Source organism: Sinohyriopsis cumingii, chromosome 3 (genome assembly GCF_028554795.1).
Source record: "Sinohyriopsis cumingii isolate HCF-2022 chromosome 3, ASM2855479v2, whole genome shotgun sequence".
NCBI lineage: Eukaryota > Metazoa > Mollusca > Bivalvia > Unionida > Unionidae > Sinohyriopsis > Sinohyriopsis cumingii.
The window spans coordinates 54610154-54633268 of record NC_142963.1 but is presented as its reverse complement, the minus strand read 5'-3'; the positions used below and the strand labels follow the sequence as shown (position 1 = coordinate 54633268).

Here is a 23115-nt window from a genome sequence, read left to right as displayed (position 1 = left end):
GTAACAATGGATAAATTTTAGTGCATTTTATATCCAGTTTGCAGCTACCTTTCATGGGGCCTCTGAATTTCTCCACTCCAAACCAATGGTTGTATATACAAGTTTAAACAGTCAACAGCCAACAATTTTGCCAATAAAAAAAAAAATCGCCAGATGGTTTATTTTGCTGCCAATAAGGGAGAAAAAAAATCCAAGTTTGTGACATTGGCGAAGCCCTACGCAATCCCAGAATAAACATTTTATATGTTCTTTTTTGTACTTTTAAGAGGAAAAAACCACTTTATCGTGTACGAGAAAAATACATATAAAATTTCAGAAGCCAGGCCAAGATCATCTTGTAATATTCATATGCGATCTCTTCCCCAAAATGATAATAAACTTTTTATGTTTTTTGGTACTTTTAACACATTAACCCCATAGTGACGACTTAACGGGGCAGGAGGTACTAGCCTACTGCCAAGCTCTGTAGCATCATGGTCATCCACATGATACACTATAGTGATTGGTATTACAGAAAGGTAGACAGATGTAGCTCTACAATGATACCAAATAATGTGGAATATCTAGTTGCACTACAAAATACAGATAGAAAAATGTCATTTTTTGTACCCAACTTTTTTTAACCCAAAATTCGCCTGTGGTCGGAATCCGATTTTATGTCTGGATTTTAGACTTTTTGGTCTCAGATCTAAGGCAAACCGGTATGAACTAAACTAATGGCTCCGTTTAGCAAAAGATTTTTTTTTTACCATTCTGCTCATGCACGAGTCAAATAGCCACTGAAAAATGATGTTACTAACACAACTAGGCAGTATGTTATTGAAAGATGACCAGGGGTTTGGTGTTTTCGAGTCTATTCAGAAATAGCTTTCAAAATGTGTTTCCTACTCGATTTTCAGGCGAAAATGACAAAAAGCTCCAAGGGATAATGTGTTAAGAAATAATTTTTTTCATGCACGAGAAAAATAAATGTATAGGAAATTTTGGGACCACACCACAACTCCGAATTTGTGCTATAAATGAAGCGTGCTATAGCGGGGTCACACTGTATTTACATGCTAATTAAATAAGCTAGGGCTATATTCAGTCATTCCAAGATAACACCTGTCTGAGGTCAAGATTCTGCAGACCAGATCAGACTAGCACGGGAACCAATAGGGAAATTAGGCTACATATGGGTATAATGAATACCGTACCATATACAGTAGTTAAAGGAAATGTCAGGTGGTTACTATTGTAAATTTCTCAGCCGGTGACATTTCTGAACTTGTCCATGGAACCAACAGCAATTTAAAGTAGGTCTAGCATGAGCAAAGATCACAAACAATTGCTGTCTAAGTATAGGAAGAGTACATGCACTTTAGACAAAATCTTAATTCTTGGGAATGGAGAGGTCATTATACTGGCAAAGAAAATTAGACAGCATGCAAAATGGTCATTCTTGGGATTTAACCTAATGGAGATGATATGGATATAACTATTGTGAACATTTAAACCCTGAAGGAGTATGGTGCAATGGAACCCGGCTATAATGCGATAATTGGGGTCCACAAAATTGGATCGTGTTAATATCAGGGTCACGCTAATGCGGTGTTTAACAGTATTTTACTTTTTTGAGAGAACAACTCACTGGTACATATACATGTATTTATGTCTAATATATATGATGAATAGGGTATCAACACCGTTTACTATCGTGCCATCGAAGCATTCAGTTCATCTATAATGCATGTAATTCCATTTAAAAATTGCACACAGATTTACAACATTCAATATTTTTTTCCCTTATCATTGTATCTGCATTCAGTGTCTAATATATAGCATGAACAGAGTATCAACACCATTTGCTGGCTGATATCATACCGTTGGGCTTGAAATTAATTAAAAAAATATGTAATTCCATCACAAAAATTAAACTACTCGATAATTTTGTCACACATCATTATGTGTCAGAATTCAATGGGAAAAATTAACAGCAAAATTAGGTTAAGAAAGACAAAGCATGTGTACGGTTCATTACATTCCAGGGTCTATGAATGGTGTCTGTACAAATTTCATACTGCAAAAATTTTCACTGTTTACTATCGTGCCGTCATAGCATTCAGTTCATCTATAATGCATGCAATTCCATTTAAAAACTGCACACAGATTTACAATATTCATTATTTTTTTCCCTTATCATCGTATCTGAATTCAATGTCTAATATATAGCATGAACAGAGTATCAACACCGTTTACCTGCCAGCTGATATCATACCGTTGGTCTTGAAATTAATCAAAAAAATGTAATTCCATTGCAAAAATTAAACTATTCAATAATTGTGTCACACATCATTATGTGTCTGAATTCAATAGGGAAAATTAACAGCAAAATTAGGTTAAGAAAGACAAAGCATGTGTACGGTTCATTATGTTCCAGGGTCTATGAATAGTGTCTGTAAAAATTTCATACTGCTAAAATTTTCTCATAAGCGTTTCCATGTACACTTATCCATTGCAAATTTCCAATAATTAACGCTTGTACGCCTATTCATTTGAACAACTACAACAAGAATAACTACCAATCAACACATGCTTTCAGCGTGCATATAACTTTTGCTTTAGATTTTGTAAATATAGAAAGAAACGTGTGAAAACTACATGTACTATACTAATCATGGCACAAAGTGCAAAGAATGGTTTGCGTTTGTGAACTTGCTTTTCCATAACGGTAAACATTTTTATAAAAAATAGGATACTAACAACGAGTTCATAAACAAACACCATACCCATGTAAAACCCAAGAACTAAGTGCAGTAGGCCTGCAATGGTCACGAGTCACTTAAAAAAAAAATGTAAAGATGAACGCATGTACATACCCTTTCTATTTCCAGCTAATAAAGCAGACATTATTTACTGGTCAACTGATTGCGTCTAATAACACTGCCAAGCCCAGCAAACATGTAGGCGGCTTTTGTTTTATAAATTGTGAGAATCTTTTATCAACTACTGCATTGTCTGCTGCTCGTTTGTGTATGCACTTAAAGAAACACATGTCGGCTATTGTTTGAGCAACGATGGTATACAGAATTAATTGAAGACAATCACTAAGACGACTGACTGGCTTTACTCATGGACCAGTAACAAGTAACATTTCCGATAATATTTATTTTGGCATAACACTTCAAGGATCTGGTGAAATTGTTAAATTTCAGAAGCCAAGCCACGATCATATTATAATTGAATTCATACTTGAACTCTTCCCTACAATGATAATAAACATTTTACAAACTATTTCTTGTACCTTTAAAAAGTATTTTTCTGGGTACAAGAAAAATTCACGTACATGTATTTAAAATTTCAGGAAAAATGCCACGATCATATTATATATCGTATTATACTTGAATTCATACATGATCTCTTCCCCAAAACGATAATATTTTCTTTTTTGCGCAAAGTGCGGAGAACGAATTGCATTTGTGAACTTGCGTTACCAGAACGGTAAAATATTTTTATAAAAAAATAGGAAATGAATACAGAGTTCATAAGTAAACCCCATACACATGTAAAACCCGAGAACTAAGTGCAGCAGGCTTGCAATGGTCACGAGTCACTTTAAAAAATTTTTTTTAAAGCTGAACCCATGTACGATTTCATACCATTTCAATTTCCAGCTAATAAAGCGGACATTATTTACTGGTAACATGCCTGATAATGTTTATTTTGGCATAACACTTCAAGAACCTGGTGATAATGTTCAATTTTAGAAGCTACGCCACTATCGTATTATATTAAAATTCATACGCGAACTCTTCCCTAAAATGATAACAAACGTTTTACACACTATTTCTCATACTTAAAAAATATAAATTTTCCTGGTACAAACCACGCCACGATCATATTAAATTCGAATTCATACGCAATCTCTTCCCCATAATGATACTAAATTTTTTATTCACTATTTCATGTACTCTGAATAAAAAATATTTTTTCATATGCGAATGAATATACGAAATTTCGGGAGCCATGCCATGACTGCGTTATATCCGAATTTGTGTTATAGCGATGTTGCACTGTATGTATTTTCATAGTTTCCATTTACTGTTTTGTTTATTAATGTTTATTAATGTTTTCTCTCTTTGACAAAAGCTTCAGCAAAGATTTTGATCACGAGGTGCAAAAAGAGAAATGAGATGGAATACATATGCATTCTTCACTCTGTATCTCTCTTCCCATCCCCCCAACCCCCCACTACCGGAAAATGCATTTTAGTATTAATGATGCAATTTCCCTATTGTTGGTAATCTGAAATAGCATACAGTGATACTTTTAATATTTATGAAACCGAAAGTTATTAAAATTTAATTCCACACAGCATCACAGGTTTTATCCATCTATAACTTAATAATTTTTCAGGTCAGCATCATTAAATGTAGCTAAAAGTACATAACACATTTAAAATACTTCTTGTGAAACATATTAAGTATTTTTAGTTACATTTAATGATCCTGAATGGAAAGGTTACTGACTTATAGGTAGGATAAAATTCAAGATGCTGTGTGGAACGAAGCAAAAAACATAATCCGAGGTATTGATCTGGCCTTGTCTTATACTCAGCATCGACTTATATAAGGATGAAGGATGGAAAATTTGCTAAATTTGCTGATTCAACTTGTATTCCACACTGACTTATAGGCCAGCAAATATGGTAATCAGTTTGTGTCTCTGCAGTCCTGAGTTGCATATGTATGGGCTTGTACATCTAGGGTCAGTGGTTTCAACTTCAAAGACCACCTCATGCAAACACCTGAGCTATCAAGGGATTCTTAATGTGTACAGAAAACTTTTGACTCTTGGCACATTTTGGCTTTTCGATGGATAGAAAAATGTCAAGAAGAAAGGATTTCCCAGATTCTGCTGACGGTAATTCTCCAAGGTATTTTACTTGCATTTTGTGATAAAAATCTCCATATCTTCAATGATAAATTTGATAGTTTTTTCCTATGCCAAAAATGCCCAAATTTTACAGTTGATACAGTTGAAATGTTTTTTTTTGTGCCTAAAACTCGCACATAGATATTAAGTATTTTGAATTGTTGCAAACTTAATTTTAAAAAATGAAGAAAAGAAAACAAACATCATCGAGACATTGTCTATTATATGTTTATAAGGACACAGAAATGAATAAGCATGAGAAATATTTATACCGCCATGACAGTTGTTAAACTGGTATCACCACTATGGCAATGTCACTTTTGGAACTACTTTCTGTTCCTTTTAGGAAATATCTGTTGTTAAGTAAAACATAATCATATGCAATCTCAATCTCTCTCCCCCCCTAACAAATAGACCATATAATGTGAACACACTATACATGAGGGACTATATCCAGCTGCACTGAGGACATGCCAGTCAATAATGCCTATATAAACCCAGCTCCAAATAACAGGTAAATTTCAAATATTACTATACTTTAAAATTATTTTCCAGCTGACTTATATGTGTGTGATTTGGAATTTTAACGTAGCATTAACAATTTTTCAGTCATATCACTATGATGTCTACAGGGTGTCAGTTTATATTGATGTCTAATACTGGGGCATCATGCCGTAGACATGTTGCATGATGTCCCACCCAGTCACATTTTCCTGACACCAGGCTGACCAGTCCTAACACTAACCTATTAATGCTGAGCGCCAAAGCGAGGCAGCTGTTAGTACCATTTTTGTTCTTTCCATGCGACTTATGGAAATAGTTAATGTCTGAACTTATTGTGACTCACGTCTATCTAATATTCAGTGTCACATAAACTTTTGTCACTGTAACTAATTAACTCAGTTCCAGGCAGTAAAAAGTTTAAGCTAAAAGTTTGAATGTAAATGTAATAGTAACATTTGTTAACTGGCAATTTTAACAATCACATGTTTGTAACAGTGCGCAGATGAATGTTGACTAAAATCCAAAACCAAGTGACTCAAAATTTGGGTTGTACATCTGTGACAGTAGTTGACTGCCTGCTTCTCAAGGCTATGAAAGTCACATTCACATACCACAAGATATGTGCAAACCATAACAGACAAACTTGCATCACTGAAATCTTTAGCTCTGTGATCATGCTACACCCACCCAAACAATTTTCATGATATCAACATGTGCAAAAGAGATGTTAGCAAAAAATATTCACTTCCTTTCTCAAATACAAATTTTAAATTACTAAACAAAAGACCCAATTTTTTAATGTTTATGTTTAATATATTATTAGAAGATACTGGAGTTGACTTTTAGCAATGAAGTTATATGACTTGCTTCTCCACAGTGTTCAACACACTGGCAGTGAGAGAATGGTGTACATTCAGGTAACTTAATGTGCCTTTCAATTCATATCATAAAAGAAAATCTCCTCATATTATTCAACACATAGGTATTTCTGGAGTGAAGTAGAAAAATATGTACTGCTATCTATGGCCTTGCCATTCATGACAATGTTTTGACTTTAGTCATAAAATATTTCCTAAATCTACTACTTGTTATTCCCTATATATTTCTGTGCTTATCTTAGTTATATTACATGGAATCTGAAATACAGTCTGAGAATCCGCAGAAAAACTATCGTATCTACTTGTGTCTTTGCAAAGTCAACAGTAAACAATGTATAATCAGATATGTATTGCCATGATGTGCCTGCTGACTAGGGTCTATAGTATTGACTTACCCTTCTATTGTTTCTACACTTCTACCAGTTTTAAAAATGAAAAGGATCAAGGACGTAAAAAATGCATAAAGCTTCGTCATTTCATTCATCAGTTTATAATTTCTAACCTGACTTTTGTCAGGAAACCCCCAACACTGTCATATTGCTTGCATTTCCAAAAAATTGGATGCTGTCATTGTAAACAACCAGACACATTGTTCACTGTCTTTTGTCGGTTTTTAAAACGGTTCTTTTTCAGGAAAAACCATTATCTGCATCCAATATTTGCGAAGAAAATTTTATTTAATAAAAACCAACTGAAATCAAAAAGCATAATTCTTATATTCATGTGTTCTAGCCCAAAAGTTATAAAGTTTTAACTAATTCTTCAAAGTTTATCAAAGATAGTAAATCGGCACCTATTTAAATATGGCTAAAGCAATGTGAGCACCAGTTCCTGTACCAAAATGAGATCACTCTATCTAACTGCCACTGAGGTCAGCATATAACATTTACGTTTTTATTTAAAAAGTTTTAGCCCGGGAGAGCTGGATTTGCAAGGTAGTAGTATTTCTCCTAAGGTATTATGATCAGGTAATGTATTTGAAGAAATGACATCTACAACCACTGCTCCTGTCAATATCATTGCCACCAATGATGCTACCTGAAACAAACATCTATGTTTTGATGCAAGCAAGACAAACCCACTTCAGAGCATTTTGCTAGGGTGGCAAATTCCCCGGCTTCTTCTTTCAGCACCTTTTCCTCAGTCTGTGTAGCATCATGGGATATTCTTTCCTTCTGTTCTGAAGAAAAGCAGTAACCAGCTCTCTCAAAAATTTTATGTAATCTTTTCTTGTAGCCCTGAAAAAAAATGTACTAAATTAAACATAGGTAAGTGATCCATACCCACTCACCCCAACACCATTTTGTTGGAACAGTATAAAATCTTTAATCATGTTACTGTTTATGAAAGAGCTAAAGAATAATGCTTTTAGTATCAACATATATTGCAACAGGGGCATTGTGCATGTATTCATTTATTGCTAACAGGATCCCTTTTGTTAGGCCTGTGCTACATCTCTCAAAAAACAACATGTTTATAAGTACTAGTAAAAGTACAGCTTTTCTACCATGACAAAAGCAGGAGACCAACATAAAAAATCAACTAAAGCTGTCAAAAAGTGCAGGATGAGTTTATCGTCAGACAAAGATACTGTTGTAAAATATCTGCCTAATTTTGTAAAACCTGGATGGAGGTTGAGGAGGGGTCTGTGACAGGCATATCATCAGACATGGACTTATTACTGGATAAATATTGTAAAGAATGATGTAATTCTACTTTCTGTATACAGTAATTCTCCTATGATAAGACCAGGAGGTCAGTCTAATAAATCCATTAAAACAATCCAGGGATGAGCTTGTTATCAAAGGTACCTTACTAAATGTTGCCAAAATTTTGTCAAGTGGGGTTATCGCTGGATAAATGCAGTAAATACGATAAGCATAATAATGTGTAACATCTCAAATAAGATGAAGAGATTTTAATGATTCACTATTTTATCTTTGCAACAGGGTGGTTGAAGAATCCATTCAAACTGAATGTCTAAAAATGAATTTATAAAAGTATTTATTTTGGTGAACATTTTTTTTGATCATGATAAACTTGTAACAATTTATCAATGAAGCAACTTTTGGTCCAGACTATATTTTGCATGCCTACCTCAAATGTGGAATTTTTCAATTATTTTCATGCCTGGTCTCTAATGTGGAAGGAGGTGGCCCTGGTCTGTCCGGTCATACAGTCTATTTAGGCCACAATAGCAGGGGTCTTGTGTTCACATGAACATATTTTTCTGTTTTTGCCAACAGCATCACACACACATACAGAGAGTGAAAAACTTTAAAACCAAACCTCAAAATCAATGGGGAGACATTAAATCGTTCTTCTCTAATAACAATCATTTTTCCCCAGTAAACCAAAACCCTTCAACCTTGCAACCAAAATAAATTTTTTATTAGAAAATTTAAATTTTATGTTAAAAGTATCCCCATAACACCAAAACTCACTTAAAACTTTGAAATGTATTTTAACTGTTAAAACTGATACACATGCTGGGCCAGATTTTTCACAGTCATTTACAGTCATTTACCTTCACTTGTATGTCGAGATGTCAGAATAACCTGCTGAGCATTGTGGAACTGAATTATCTTTATGCAAAATTAGTCTGTCAAAAAGTATGATGTTGTTATTGTTGTGGGGTTTAATGCCATTTTTCAGCACACGATAGCCTATACATGGCGGCCAGTATTAATGGTGGAGGATGAACCCGGGCAAACCTCGGAAAGAACCACTGACCCACAAGAAGCTACTGGCAAGCTTTCTCACATTCCCACACTGGCTGAATCTGAGACTCGAACATGGGGGGAGAAAGGTGCAAAGATTATGAATCTGCGCCAAAACCAGACATGAATTTAGGAAGTAATATACATTGTATGGTTAATTTTTCATTAAATGTTAAAATACCAACAACTTTCTTAATTGTTTGCAATTTTACCTACAGAAACATGTTTTCTTTCTTCTTTACATCTCCAAAACCCTAAGTAAACTGCAAATATTTCCAACAACCAAAAAGCTAAATTTGGTCCCAAGGTTTTCAGTTTGGAGATGTTTAAAATTCCCCAATAAACATGCAACAAAATTTATAAAACTAAGTTTCTTCAAATAAGCAGTTCTGACTGCCACTTGACATAAAATTTATGTGAATCAGTTTAGGGCAGCCAGAAGCACAATTTATTTGTCGGATCCTTTTATATTTCTTTTTACAAAGGGGCATTTTTTGTGATTGCTGTTTGACAAATTAATATTCAGCCTCACACTGTGTACTTAACAAATCTTAAATTTCATGAGGTGAAAGCACATCATAACAAGTACACACTGATGATGTTACAAACAATGTCTCCATGGAGGGTGCATACAAGAATAGTTTGTTCCCTTTGTCTATATTGAGAGTGCTCCCCTTTGGAGGTACATTTTCTCTCCCATTATGGCTTTACTGTATAAACATAAGATCCATTTGGGGTGACTTAATTATGCCACAAAGTTAAGTAGAAGTGAGACACCAAGCATACTTAATGGGATGCTCCAAGAAGTCCATGACAGATTTTAGCAGCTGCATTCCTTCCTTGAGGTATGCTGTAATGCTGTACAGAGGAACCTCATTAATCCACATTCTGCTTATCCAGAAACCTAGCTATTTGGATATAGTTTATTGGGAACAGAATACCTAAACAATAATTTGCTCTGTTAATCAATAAATCTGCATTTCAGATCCAGAAATCAAAATATGGGACCAAAGTGTAAAATGACTATATAACATGCCTCGATAATCCAGAAATAATGTCCAAAAAATAAGAAAATGTTGAAGAATTGTACATGAAAAAAAAACAACAGTCAAATAACAGATTCACCTACACAAATTTGGAGGCATGTCAATTTATCAATCTCTGATCAAATTCTTGTGATAAATTTATCACGTGACCATGTGTGTGGAAAAAATTCAAGTAGCATGACCATATTGTAAGTAGTGAATGTATAAACAATGTCTGTTTTTGGTACTCACTAACTGGGGTGTTAATCATTAAATAAACACAATGGGATCAAATCATCCACTCTTTTGACATAACATATGGTTATTAAATTAAGCGTGTCATAAAATTAAGTCTCTTTGTTGTTAACAAACTGTATAAAATAATCACAGTTTGCTGATGGCTGTACAAATCAAGTTGACTGATTTCAGCTTTGGACCATACAAGGCTTCTTTTTGGAAGAAAAAGTGATGTCGATTATCAGCTCATAACAGTTGTAAAATAAGACTTATATAAATGACTGCATTTTATTAGCTTATCATAATATATTTAACTGCAATATCATTGTACTTTTGACGTTATTAAGATGATACCATCAAGCAAGCAGAGATCCCGCCATCAAAGGAAAAGAATATTTGCCAGCACAAAAGCAACCATTAAAGATTTCCACTGGCACATTATATCTGACTCATCCTTAGATATTGGTAAGTCAACAAGTGTTGACATCATAAAATAACAAGGCCAAATGGTTGTCCCATACCTGTTAACTTATATTTACATTCAAGTGCATGTCATAATAAAGTGAAATAAAAACAATTCAATAGAAGTATTCATTAATTTATTTCAACCATTATTGAATAAACATGTAAAGCTAGCAAACGCATGTAGATGTACAGTACAAGTATACGGTATGATAACATCATAATATTAAAATGTGCATGATTCTGTTATCTGGAAAACTGATTAATCTGGACATATTCAATGGGGATGAAGGTGTCCAATATAATTAGTACCAGATTTTTACAATAAGTTTTGACTAAAAAGAGATGTATGAACTTATTAAGGTATATGCTGGTAATTATATTGAATTCAGTAATTGCCTACTGCAAAAAAGTAGAAAGAGAGTAGAAATAGTAATTATGTTGAATTCGGTAATTACCTACTGCAAAAAAGTAGAAAGACAGCAGAAATGGTAATTATATAGAATTTAATAATTGCCTAATGCAAAAATGTAGACAGTTGAAATGGTATTTTTGTTGAATTCAGTAACTGCCTACTGCAATAAAGAAGAAAGACAGTCAAAATGGTAATTATATTGAATTCAGCAATTGCCTACTGCAATGAAGTAGAAAGTAGATATAAGGCATACCTTATCTGTAATTAAATTTTGCTGCAGCTGGCCTTCGAGTAGATTCCATTCTGTCTGAAGTTCTCCAGGTAGTGTGGGATATACAAGCATTGCATGTTTGTGACACACAAATGGCGTTAAAAATACCAATAGATAATTACATGTCTTGGGTTCAGTGATGTTCTTAATTTCATGCTTTGATCCACATTCGAATATTACCTGGAAGAAAGTGATAAAATAAGTGAATGACAAGTTACCTGCTGCTATATTCAAAATACATAAAAAAACTCAGAGCCTGCATGTGAAGCCCTTGAACAAAGCATAACTATAAAATGTGTGACCTTGAACTCAAGGTTAAAAGGTTCAGTGAGCATGTCACTGAATGAATTTTCTCACCCATGCATCAGAAAAATCTAGCTGTTTTGCTAACCTTACTATTCTTATCTCAGATTGTCTCAGTCAGGTCATATCAGTCATGGTGTCCATGCACAAAGAACTACTTAAAAAACCCTTGTTGTTTTCTTCTGCACCTGATGGAGTTGTTATAAGATCAAACAACAACAACAACAGATATACTGCAGTATCATTTGCTTTCATTGGGCTAAATTTTTGTGGTTTTGTAAAAAAAAGGGCATTTTTGTGGGTACTTAAATTTGTGGTTTTGTAAAAAAAAAGGGCATTTTTGTGGGTACTTAAATTTGTGGTTTTGTAAAAACAAAGGGCATTTTTGTGGGTACTTAAATTTGTGGTTTTGTAAAAAAAAGGGCATTTTTGTGGGTACTTAAATTTGTGGTTTTGTAAAAAAAAGGGCATTTTTGTTGGTTGTTGTTGTTGTGGTGGGGTTTAACGCCATTTTTCAGCACACGATAGGCTATACATGGCGGCCAGTATTAATGGTGGAGGAAGAACCCGGAAAAGCCCGGAAAGAACCACCGACCCACGAGAAGTTACTGGCAAGCTTTCTCACATGCCCACATTGGCTGAATCTTAGACTCGAACCGCCGCAGACAGAGGTGAGATGGCAGTGATCCGTAACGAAGAGCGCTTTAGACCACTCGGCATTTTTGTTGGTACTTAAATTCGTGGTTTTGTAAAAAAAAGGGCATTTTTGTGGGTACTTAAATTTGTGGTTTTGTAAAAAAAGGGCATTTTTGTGGGTACTTAAATTTGTGGTTTTGTAAAAAAAGGGCATTTTTGTGGGTACTTAAATTCGTGGTTTTGTAAAAAAAAGGGCATTTTTGTGGGTACTTAAATTCGTGGTTTTGTAAAAAAGGGGCATTTTTGTGGGTACTTAAATTTGTGGTTTTGCCTGTCAAAAGTTTGCATTGTAGTTGGTATTTAATTTCATGGTTTAACCTCTACAAATACCCAAAATAAAGAATACAAAAGAATAAAACTATGTCAACGTAAACAGCGGTAACTTTAATGTTTAAAACAATAATACCACCTGCATGGGCGCAAATCAAAGACCTGGCAAGTTCAATACTTACACTGTGTTATGACCAAGTGAATAACATTAGTTGAAGCCGACACAGCCAACAACACTAAAACAATACTTCCATCTCTATGAGTACAAATAAAAACACATGTCAAGATTAATCACTTTCGCCATGTTTTCAATTGAGTGCTCAACATCAAAGGAAGCCGACGCAGCCAACAACACTTGGTCAGTTGGTTATTAAAGTACATATGAACGATCTCTTACTTAAACCACTGTCCATCAAGTTGCAACATCAGTACTTTCTGATGATCATGGCATTAACACAGTAGCTTAAGAGTGGTAAAATTCAACTTAAGACTCCCCTCGGTTCCTAGACTTCCTAACCTATCAGAAGCTGTGAACACGACGCAGACGCTTGCTTACCATGCAGCTAATTTTTATGCCTGCCTCTTGTATAGACCAACTTCAACCACTAGACTTGACAGTAAAAAAAGAGTACACAGAAGAATTAAAGTCACACTTCCATGAGTGGTATACTAAACAGGTCATGGATGCCATTACGGAAAAAGATGTTACTGGTGATGATCAGTGTACAGTATTATTAAACCTTGCAACCTCATTAATCAAGCCAGTTCATGCTGAATGGATAATTGCAGCTCACGCGACAATGATTGAAAGATCGGACCAAATTATCTGTGTTTTTGAGATAGCTGGACTTGTTTAATTCAGACATTTTGGGGATTATTTACCTGAGAAGAATTTGTGAGTAACATGAGACTTGATTGACATGATGTTGATACAGTGGCTTTGTCCAAAAATATGTGAAGTGTGAGCTTAATTCCTCTGCTGTAATTAGTGTATATACATAGTGTTTCATTAATAATAGTGTTTCAAGAAACAGTTATAGTATTTTACAGGATTGTTGTTCTTTTGGATTAAAAATGCATGGATAAAATCAAATGTGCTTTCAGAAGGATTTTAATGTTTCAACAACAGTTGTACTTTGATGAAGGATCAATCTGAATAAGTATTAAATTTAATTTTCATACACTGTTATTTTGTATTATTTTTTCTTTCAGTATTACTATTGCTTGAATACCTTATGCTTTTTCTCTATTTTCTCCCTATCCTTACCTCACATATTGATTTAAAGCAGTGAGTGTCAAATTACAGCTATCAGATACCTTATCGAACATGTGCATTGAAACAATATAAAATGATCGATAATTCTTGTTTCAAAAGGTTAAAATAAAAATTAAAACACATGTAAAAGCTAATATTTAATTACCAGATTACAGTATTAACCTTGACTTATTAAATACTAGTATCTGTGTTAATCTCTAGGAAGGAAAATGGGGGGTCATCCTCCTACGAGGCTCATTTATTGTTGGGGATTCATGGTACGGGTCAACAACGAAAACCACAAAAATTGCCCCCCCACCCCCTGAAAATTGATGATACTACAGTATAACAAAAAAACCATATAGCAACTTAAGGTCTGCCCAACTTTGAAAATGCACTGTATTTTGAGAGACACACACATGCACACTATATCAAACTATTTGGTAGAAACAATAGTTCATTCCACACAGCATGGAGAATTTTATCCTATCTGCAAATATTCAGATCAGCATCACTGAATGTTGCTAAAAGTACCCAATTAGTTTTAAATATTTCGTATGAAACAAATTAGATACTGTTAGCTAAATTTAATGAAGCTGATCTGAAAATTTACTGAGGTACAGATAGGATAAAATTCATGATGCTGTGTGGAATGATTGCAGAAAACACTGTTCCTGGCACTGAGACTATACACATCACCGACTACAAAAAATGAAAAAATCCAAACTTTCCTAAGATCATTCACAAAGACCACAACAACTAGAAATGTGTTATATCAAACCTGAACTCTTCAAACTTTGTCAAACACTCCCAAACAGTACCAGCCGAACAAAAATATTGTAAACAAATGAAAATTCCTGCACTGTTCATTCATCATTCCACACGCTATTCCACAAGATTTCCATGTAGCATATCATTCATTGCACTAGTAATATCAACACATGCCAAATTTCCATGAAAGAAAATATTAATTTCCAAGAATATCATGAATTAGAAATCTGATCTGTCACTACTGACTTAGTTAAAACTACATGGAAGTCTGTAACCAGTATTGTAATGTATCGTACCATCATCTACCATAGAAATTTTTCCAAATTAGAACTGCTGAAAGATGTTATCCATATAAAAGATATTAATAATTGTGATTTTAATATGACGCTCATTGATTAAATGTGATAATACAGTAATATCAAGTGGTTTTATGTTTCTATTTTGACGACAGGTCACCCCACATCCTCACTAATACATTTGTACAAATGTGCAGTACTGTATTTTGAACAACAACAGCACATGGCCCAAGACACTCACTGTGCAATACTTTCAACACCCAACAATGACAACTTTTATTTTTGATTTTCTAAGAATGTCATATACGGCTAGATTCTACTTTGATAATTACACAGATCTGTCATAAAATAAGTATGAGACCTGATGAACTTTATATGGAGTGAGAAGCAATAATACCTGATGAATAATACTGTGTTTTGATTCTGTTAACTAAATTGTAGAAGTGCAGGGATATTTTAATTTAACTGGAAAACAATATGTGAGAAAAATAATCTATGTCTGTGTTTGTACCAAGACAAGGAAATCCAAGTCGCAGGGTTACATTATTGTATTCCCCTTGACAGAGCCTTGTTGGGAGAAACCCCTTGACTGGGATTTCCTTGTCTTGGTGTACATAGATTCTTGTAGTCCTAGCTATGATGATTCATCCAATGTATGAGCAATATCCACTATAGGCGTAGAACATATATGGAAATGAAATACTTCAAGTAATACCTTAGTACAAATTTTCTATGACTGTGACCTTGACCCCAAAAATAAAAGAGTGAACATGTATCATGGAATGAATTGTCTTAATAACAACTTATCCCAAATGTGAAGAAAATCTTTCAAAGAGTTAAGGAAAGTAATCAAAAAAAGAAAAAGAAAAACACCTTCATGCCTATTTTCTATGCCTCTGACCTTGACTCTTAAAGTCAAAAGGGCAAGCATGTCCGTTCTGAATGAATTATCTTAGCCTCATAAGGATTCATCCTAAGTATGATCAAAATCTATCAAGGGGTTTAGGAAATATTAGCAAATGAAAGATTTATAACCAAAACCTGAAGACAGATTTTCTACAATTGGTACCTGGAGCCAAATGTACGACATGTGGCTGATCAGATCTTACAATGAAAATTGTCTTATCTTCGTATTGATTCATGCCAAGTACGATGAGGTAAATAAATCCAAATGAAAACCTTTAACAAAACCCTTAACAAGCTATTATGAAGAAAACAGCAAAAAAAAAAAAAGACTGTTACCATATCTATCTTCCAACTAATGTGGGCTCAACATTAAAATGTAGAAATTTATTTTATTTGGCCCAGTCTCAGAATACATTCATAATTATGAATAATGTTCATTCATATCACAATGGATAGTCACTCTAATTAGATCTACCAAAGAGATCTGTTTAAAAAAATGTTCCATGAGAGAAGTGTAAAGTTGAAATGAAGAATAAATGTCAGCAAAGAAACTTTGTGCAAGGAAACTCATACAAACTGATATCTTGGGCCTATATACACAATGTATTAAAACTATGGAAAATAGACATTTGGACCCTATGCAAGAAAAAAGATAACATAAAATTAGTAATTTATTCAGACAAGTTCCTTCATCTGAAACAAATGCATACATGAGAAATATGTTGTAGTAAACTAGATAAGGTAAATTATTAATGTATATACATGCTTATAACTGAGTCCAACTGCAAAAAACACTGATCCTGACCTGCTGTTACATAATGTGCCATCAGTCCCATGTCTGTGTTATTTGTTCTACTGATTACTCCTAACAAACTCCACAGACACAGATCTGCTGACACATTATGCCATGACAGATCTGGGTCTGTACAGTTTGCAGTTAGGCTGGACTAGTATTCCAGTACAGTATATATAGAGTTCAAAATACAAAATCTTATCAATTATGGAAAATAAATGTAAAGATTACAATGACTTTTACCACCCCAAAAATTAAAAAAAAAACCTACTCCCACCTACCCAACCCTCCTCTCTGCCTTAACTGGGACCCAGAAAATGGAACTGTTCTAGCACTTCATTAATGTGGTCAACTATTCTATTATAATGCATTTATGGCAAAATGGGATGTAAGGAGAAAATGATGGATGGATGGTCAGACAAAAGAGACAGAGGATAGCACAAATTTCTTTAAAGTTTTAAATGAGAGTGGGAGAATTTTCATTTCTTAAATAATCAGTTTCTTGTTTCAACATATGTTACTGAACACAGTTAGTTCCCTTACCCTAACAGATCTTTGAATCTTGCCACAGTTATCTCCCTCTCCCATCACCATGGCAACAAATGTGTTGTTGACAATCTCCCATTCTTGCCAAACACTAGGAAATGATAAAAAAAATGGTTTACAGTGTGTAATCATCTTACTATTACATGGTGTATCTATCACATAATATAATGTTGGCAGAACCAAAGGCAGTGAGAACAGCTACTAAAAATATAGACAGAAGGGATATTCTAGAAGCCAGAGCAAATTAGTCATACATGAAGTTTTTATTGCTGTATTGTTTTGTGGATGAGAGTAAACCAACTTTAATAATGTAATACTTAACTGTTACTATTGCACAGATGTTTTTCTGGGTCAAAAATACCTCAATTTTATAATGAGAATTTGTCCTTCCATTAGGTTGAACCAGAAGATTCCAAAACAAAGGACTGTTCCTGGGAAATACCATATTTTTGATGTTCATTCATACCCTCTTCATTCTTTTCTAGGGAGCAGCCTAATTTAGTGGGGCATTAGTGTGGGTTGGCAGGAGGGAATCTGGTAATAGCAACAGGTCAGTGTTAATCACTAAAATCAGTTTACCCCACCCCCAGCTACATTTTTATAGCAGTAATACCATATATGTTGCTGCTGTAAAGCTGCATTTGTCAGACTGGTGGAGGTTGATGAATAAAAAACAAGTAGTAGGAATACTCCCCCACCCAGTCCAGTGAAGAGGAGACTATTGTTGAAAAGAAACTGTGCCTGGGCCACTTTTTCTGGACAATGATTTGTGGGCCTAGAATGAACATGCCTTCGCTTCAGTGGGCTAACAAGCAATGGTAAAAGGAGGAGAAAGCAGTGTGAGAGTGCCAGATTGTGGCTTTCATCACATCCTCAAAAGATCAATGAGTGAGATAGGTCATTGAGATAAGATGTCTCAGACCTCATGGGATTTAATTTCTTGATAAATTGGGTCTTAACTGGTATGCTCTCTTGACATTTAATGCAATCCACCCAGAAACAGTGGAAGCTGAAATATCAGTTGAACCTTTAATGGGAAGTAAAAGATGGTTCCTATTTTTCTTTCTGCCAAATAAAAGTGTAAAGTTCTAACTGGATATAATAGTCTATCTTGATTGTCCCAAGATATGGTTGAGACAAGGGATTTCTATCAGGAATGAAGAAATTGATGGAAGCTAGTTTTTTGTGATGAAAGACATGACTGACAAAAGAAAAACCAACTCCATAATTCCAATTTAACTTGATATAGCTCTGTTCTATAGATATGGCATGAAATTTGTTCCTTCATCTCGCAGAACCGCTCCAATGGCTTAGTGTCCACCTCAGATACAGGTCACAGGTTCGAACCCTGGCTGAGTCATTCCAAAGACATTAAAAAATGATACTAACAGATGCCTTGCTAGGCACTCAGCATTATGAGGTTAGTGCCAGGACTGGTCGGCCTAGTGTCAGGTAAATGTGACTGGGTGGGACATGAGGCTACATGTCTATGGCATGATGCCCCAGTGCTAGACATCACTAAAAACTGCCACACTGCAGATATCGTAGCGATATGACTGAAAAATTGTTAAAGCTACATTAAAAATCCAAATCACACACAAGTGCACACTCATCTTGAAGATACTAAGGCAAGCAAGAAGTCCATTTTGAAGGTAAGGTTACTAAAGGAAGCTTCACCCAGGGGCTCATAGGGTAGTTTATTAAGAGACCAATGGTATAAGAAAGATTCCATTGAGGCATTAAAGAGTAAGACAATGGTTTTTGTAATTCAAAATATCTGATCAGTTCTGCTATGTGGGAATCTGTCCCAATCACAGGGCCTTTAAAAATCAAAGTGTTGGAAAGGACTGCTCAATAGCCCTTAATAGTAAAACAGAGCACTGTTTTTCTATTAAAAGGAAAATTGCACACACAGAGGGACAGCTAGGATTGACAGATTTTCTACTACACCAGTGGCAACAAAATTTCCATTTTGGCATCATACAACCCAGATGTGGATCATCTCCTGGACTGAATGATGCACTTGGCAACTTGAATGAAAACTTTTCATGGAGGAGAGATCATTTGAGATGAACCTGCCATGAAGGTGAAGAATATATTGACTGCTCTGAATGAGAGAGCCCTTGTGCTGTGATAGGAGGACCCTTCTCTGAGGTAGGGTCCTGGAACAGGTAGGTAAATTATTTAATTCATCAAGGCAGGTGAGAAACATTTTTAGACCATTGCATTGTTTGGTGCTTGGTTCTGTATGCCAGGTAAGTGAGCAAGCATCTCTTGGCTATTGTCTATCCTGGATTCAGCAAAGACCGTTTAAAAACAAAAATTGTAAATTCAATTACATGCTATTGTAATGTAACTTTATTTACTGGATCTGACATTGTCCAGAAAATCAGTTCAGTTCTGTTTGACCTGACTGTTTTTATAAACAATAATAGAAACTCTGTATCTAATTCTGACCGACTTAATTCCTGACTTTGATTCAGAACCAGTAAGAGTTGAAGTAAAAACTTGTTAAATTTTTTAATAAATTATTTCTCAGAGTAAGATTCATTACGTGAAATTGAGGCCATACTTGAAGTACATGACAAATAACATGTATCAATTAGGTTTTTCCAGAGGATTGACCCACACTGAAGCATATGTTTTGCCATGTGGCTAGATTTATTCCTGATGTTTTGAGAAAGAATAATCATTACTTGCCTTAACACTGGTGATGTCCAGGTGTTTTAATTTGTGACCAGTTTTTTTTGCTAATTAGTTTATTTTTCTTGAAAGTATTTGGATTCCAAGAAATTATTTTTCCTGGAAATACTTGTGCTCTAAATTAACTCTTGGACAAGGACAGTTATCAAAATTTACACAGAATTCAAACACCTGAATATTACTTTCTGTGATTCAACAAAGAACTGTTGACACATCAGTACGTTGCTGACCACAGCATACGTCAACAACTTCCATTTTGGATTTCCTCAAGATTCTAACTCAGTTTTCTTAAGACTTTTTATTACTATGACTTCTATTATTTTAATTCTTGGATTATTCTCGGATTATTTTAGGATTTGATTCATAAAACATCAAAGGTCTTTTTCTCATTTTTACATTGTTTTTCTAGGGAAATAAATGATTTGTTAAATTTTACAACGCTTGTTGTCTTCACTTTTTTATTGTTATGTTTTGTAAGAGCCTAAAAACGTTGTTGTTTTTGTTGTAGGGTTTAACGTCATTTTTCAGCACATGATAGGCTATACATGGCAGCCAGTATTAATGGTGGAGGAAGAACCCAGGAAATCCCCAGAAAGAACCACCGACCCTCGAGAAGCTACTGGCAAGCTTTCTCACATACCCATATTAGCGCCTAAAAAATAACACTATACACAGGATGCATTTCAGACAAACACAATGAAGACTTCATGATTTTTTTCATGATTCAATAATAATTAGGTTAACATTTATCAGCTTTTTAATGAGATAACATCTTTCAAAAATAAGCAAGAAGCAATAATATTTTTATCCTTCAAGAAAAGAACATATTTTGCCAAATTCATCAATCAAGCTTTATAGTACTTCAAGTAATTGGTGAAATCATTTTATTTTTTTGAAGCCACAACCATTCTATATCCAAATCTGTGCTGTAATGAAACTTGTTATAATGGGGTTTCAACGTACCTGAGGCCAAATGAGTAGTTTGCTACTTCAAGTATTCATGTCCTATATTTGGTATTCATTGCAACCCGATCGGCAGTACATACATTTTATTATGCTTCTAAAGATTCAAGTTAATTCTCCTATCTCAGCCATATAAAATCCGGTATATTCCACACCATTATTGGTATAAACATTGAATTCAGTCTTCAACTCTTCACTATGAATAAATTCTTCAAGTACACCAATGTCATGAAAAAAAATTGAATGAATTTTAAGAACAGCAGATTATTTACAAAGTTCTTTGATTCGAACTTATCATAAATTAAGTTACATAATGTGCAAACTTTTGAACTTCTTATCCTGGATTTTTGTTCTGCACCCATAATCTGTCAAGCTAAGCCATACTATGTCTCCTTTTATAAGGACCCCGTCCCCCAACAATGTCGCGTTAGTTACCCAAGAATTCCACTGTATGGGTTCCATCTTAAGGACTGCTCATGCTGTGTGACATTGGAGAATGGGCATAACTCATACCTGTAACTGAAACAAAACAAAAAGAGAATGTAAACAAATTAAGGCATGTATAGAAGATGTATATATGTATAACAAATGATTTTTTTCTCAAATAACATTAATACTTCATAATATGGACAACCATATTACTCTAACAAGAAATAATCCATGAGTTATTTGGCCTTAAAAGTACACTGGAATAAAAAATCTGAACCTAAGATGGACATGGACAGAATTGTCTGTCTCTGTACTTTAAGTAAAAAGAGTACACTTAGTGGCAAAATAAAATTTATATTTACCTTTTGAAAACAGGTATATACAAGTATACATACTGATATTAGACTTTTGAAGACAGTTTATACAAGTATACATACTGATATTAGATTTTTGAAGACAGTTTATACAAGTATACATACCGATATTAGACTTTTTAAGACAGTTTATACAAGTATACATACCGATATTAGACTTTTGAAAACAGGTATATACAAGTATACATACTGATATTAGACTTTTGAAGACAGTTTATACAAGTATACATACTGATATTAGATTTTTGAAGACAGTTTATACAAGTATACATACTGATATTAGACTTTTGAAGACAGGTTATACAAGTATACATACTGATATTAGATTTTTGAAGACAGTTTATACAAGTATACATACTGATATTAGATTTTTGAAGACAGTTTATACAAGTATACATACTGATATTAGACTTTTGAAGACAGTTTATACAAGTATACATACTGATATTAGATTTTTGAAGACAGTTTATACAAGTATACATACTGATATTAGATTTTTGAAGACAGTTTATACAAGTATACATACTGATATTAGATTTTTGAAGACAGTTTATACAAGTATACATACTGATATTAGATTTTTGAAGACAGTTTATACAAGTATACATACTGATATTAGATTTTTGAAGACAGTTTATACAAGTATACATACTGATATTAGATTTTTGAAGACAGTTTATACAAGTATACATACTGATATTAGATTTTTGAAGACAGTTTATACAAGTATACATACTGATATTAGATTTTTGAAGACAGTTTATACAAGTATACATACTGATATTAGATTTTTGAAGACAGTTTATACAAGTATACATACTGATATTAGATTTTTGAAGACAGTTTATACAAGTATACATACTGATATTAGATTTTTGAAGACAGTTTATACAAGTATACATACTGATATTAGATTTTTGAAGACAGTTTATACAAGTATACATACTGATATTAGATTTTTGAAGACAGTTTATACAAGTATACATACTGATATTAGATTTTTGAAGACAGTTTATACAAGTATACATACTGATATTAGATTTTTGAAGACAGTTTATACAAGTATACATACTGATATTAGATTTTTGAAGACAGTTTATACAAGTATACATACTGATATTAGATTTTTGAAGACAGTTTATACAAGTATATATACTGATATTAGACTTTTGAAGACAGTTTATACAAGTATACATACTGATATTAGATTTTTGAAGACAGTTTATACAAGTATACATACTGATATTAGATTTTTGAAGACAGTTTATACAAGTATACATACTGATATTAGACTTTTGAAGACAGTTTATACAAGTATACATACTGATATTTTATTTTTTTGAAGACAGTTTATACAAGTATACATACTGATATTAGATTTTTG

The 23115-nt window shown here is 33.8% G+C and overlaps 1 protein-coding gene across 3 annotated transcripts in view; it reads right to left on the bottom strand.

Annotated features, from left to right (window-relative positions):
- The window catches only part of LOC149802882 (N-acetylglucosamine-1-phosphotransferase subunit gamma-like), a 45371-nt gene that overhangs the window by 7021 nt on the left and 15235 nt on the right, over positions 1-23115 (bottom strand). For all 3 annotated transcript variants that reach the window (XM_089952336.1, XM_089952338.1, XM_089952337.1), the window contains 4 exons: positions 21364-21447; positions 17260-17353; positions 11409-11606; positions 7379-7534 (listed from right to left, as the gene is read on the bottom strand). In XM_089952336.1, the coding sequence (XP_089808462.1) occupies positions 7379-7534; positions 11409-11606; positions 17260-17353; positions 21364-21447 (532 nt within the window). The remainder of the gene's footprint in view (positions 1-7378; positions 7535-11408; positions 11607-17259; positions 17354-21363; positions 21448-23115) is intronic.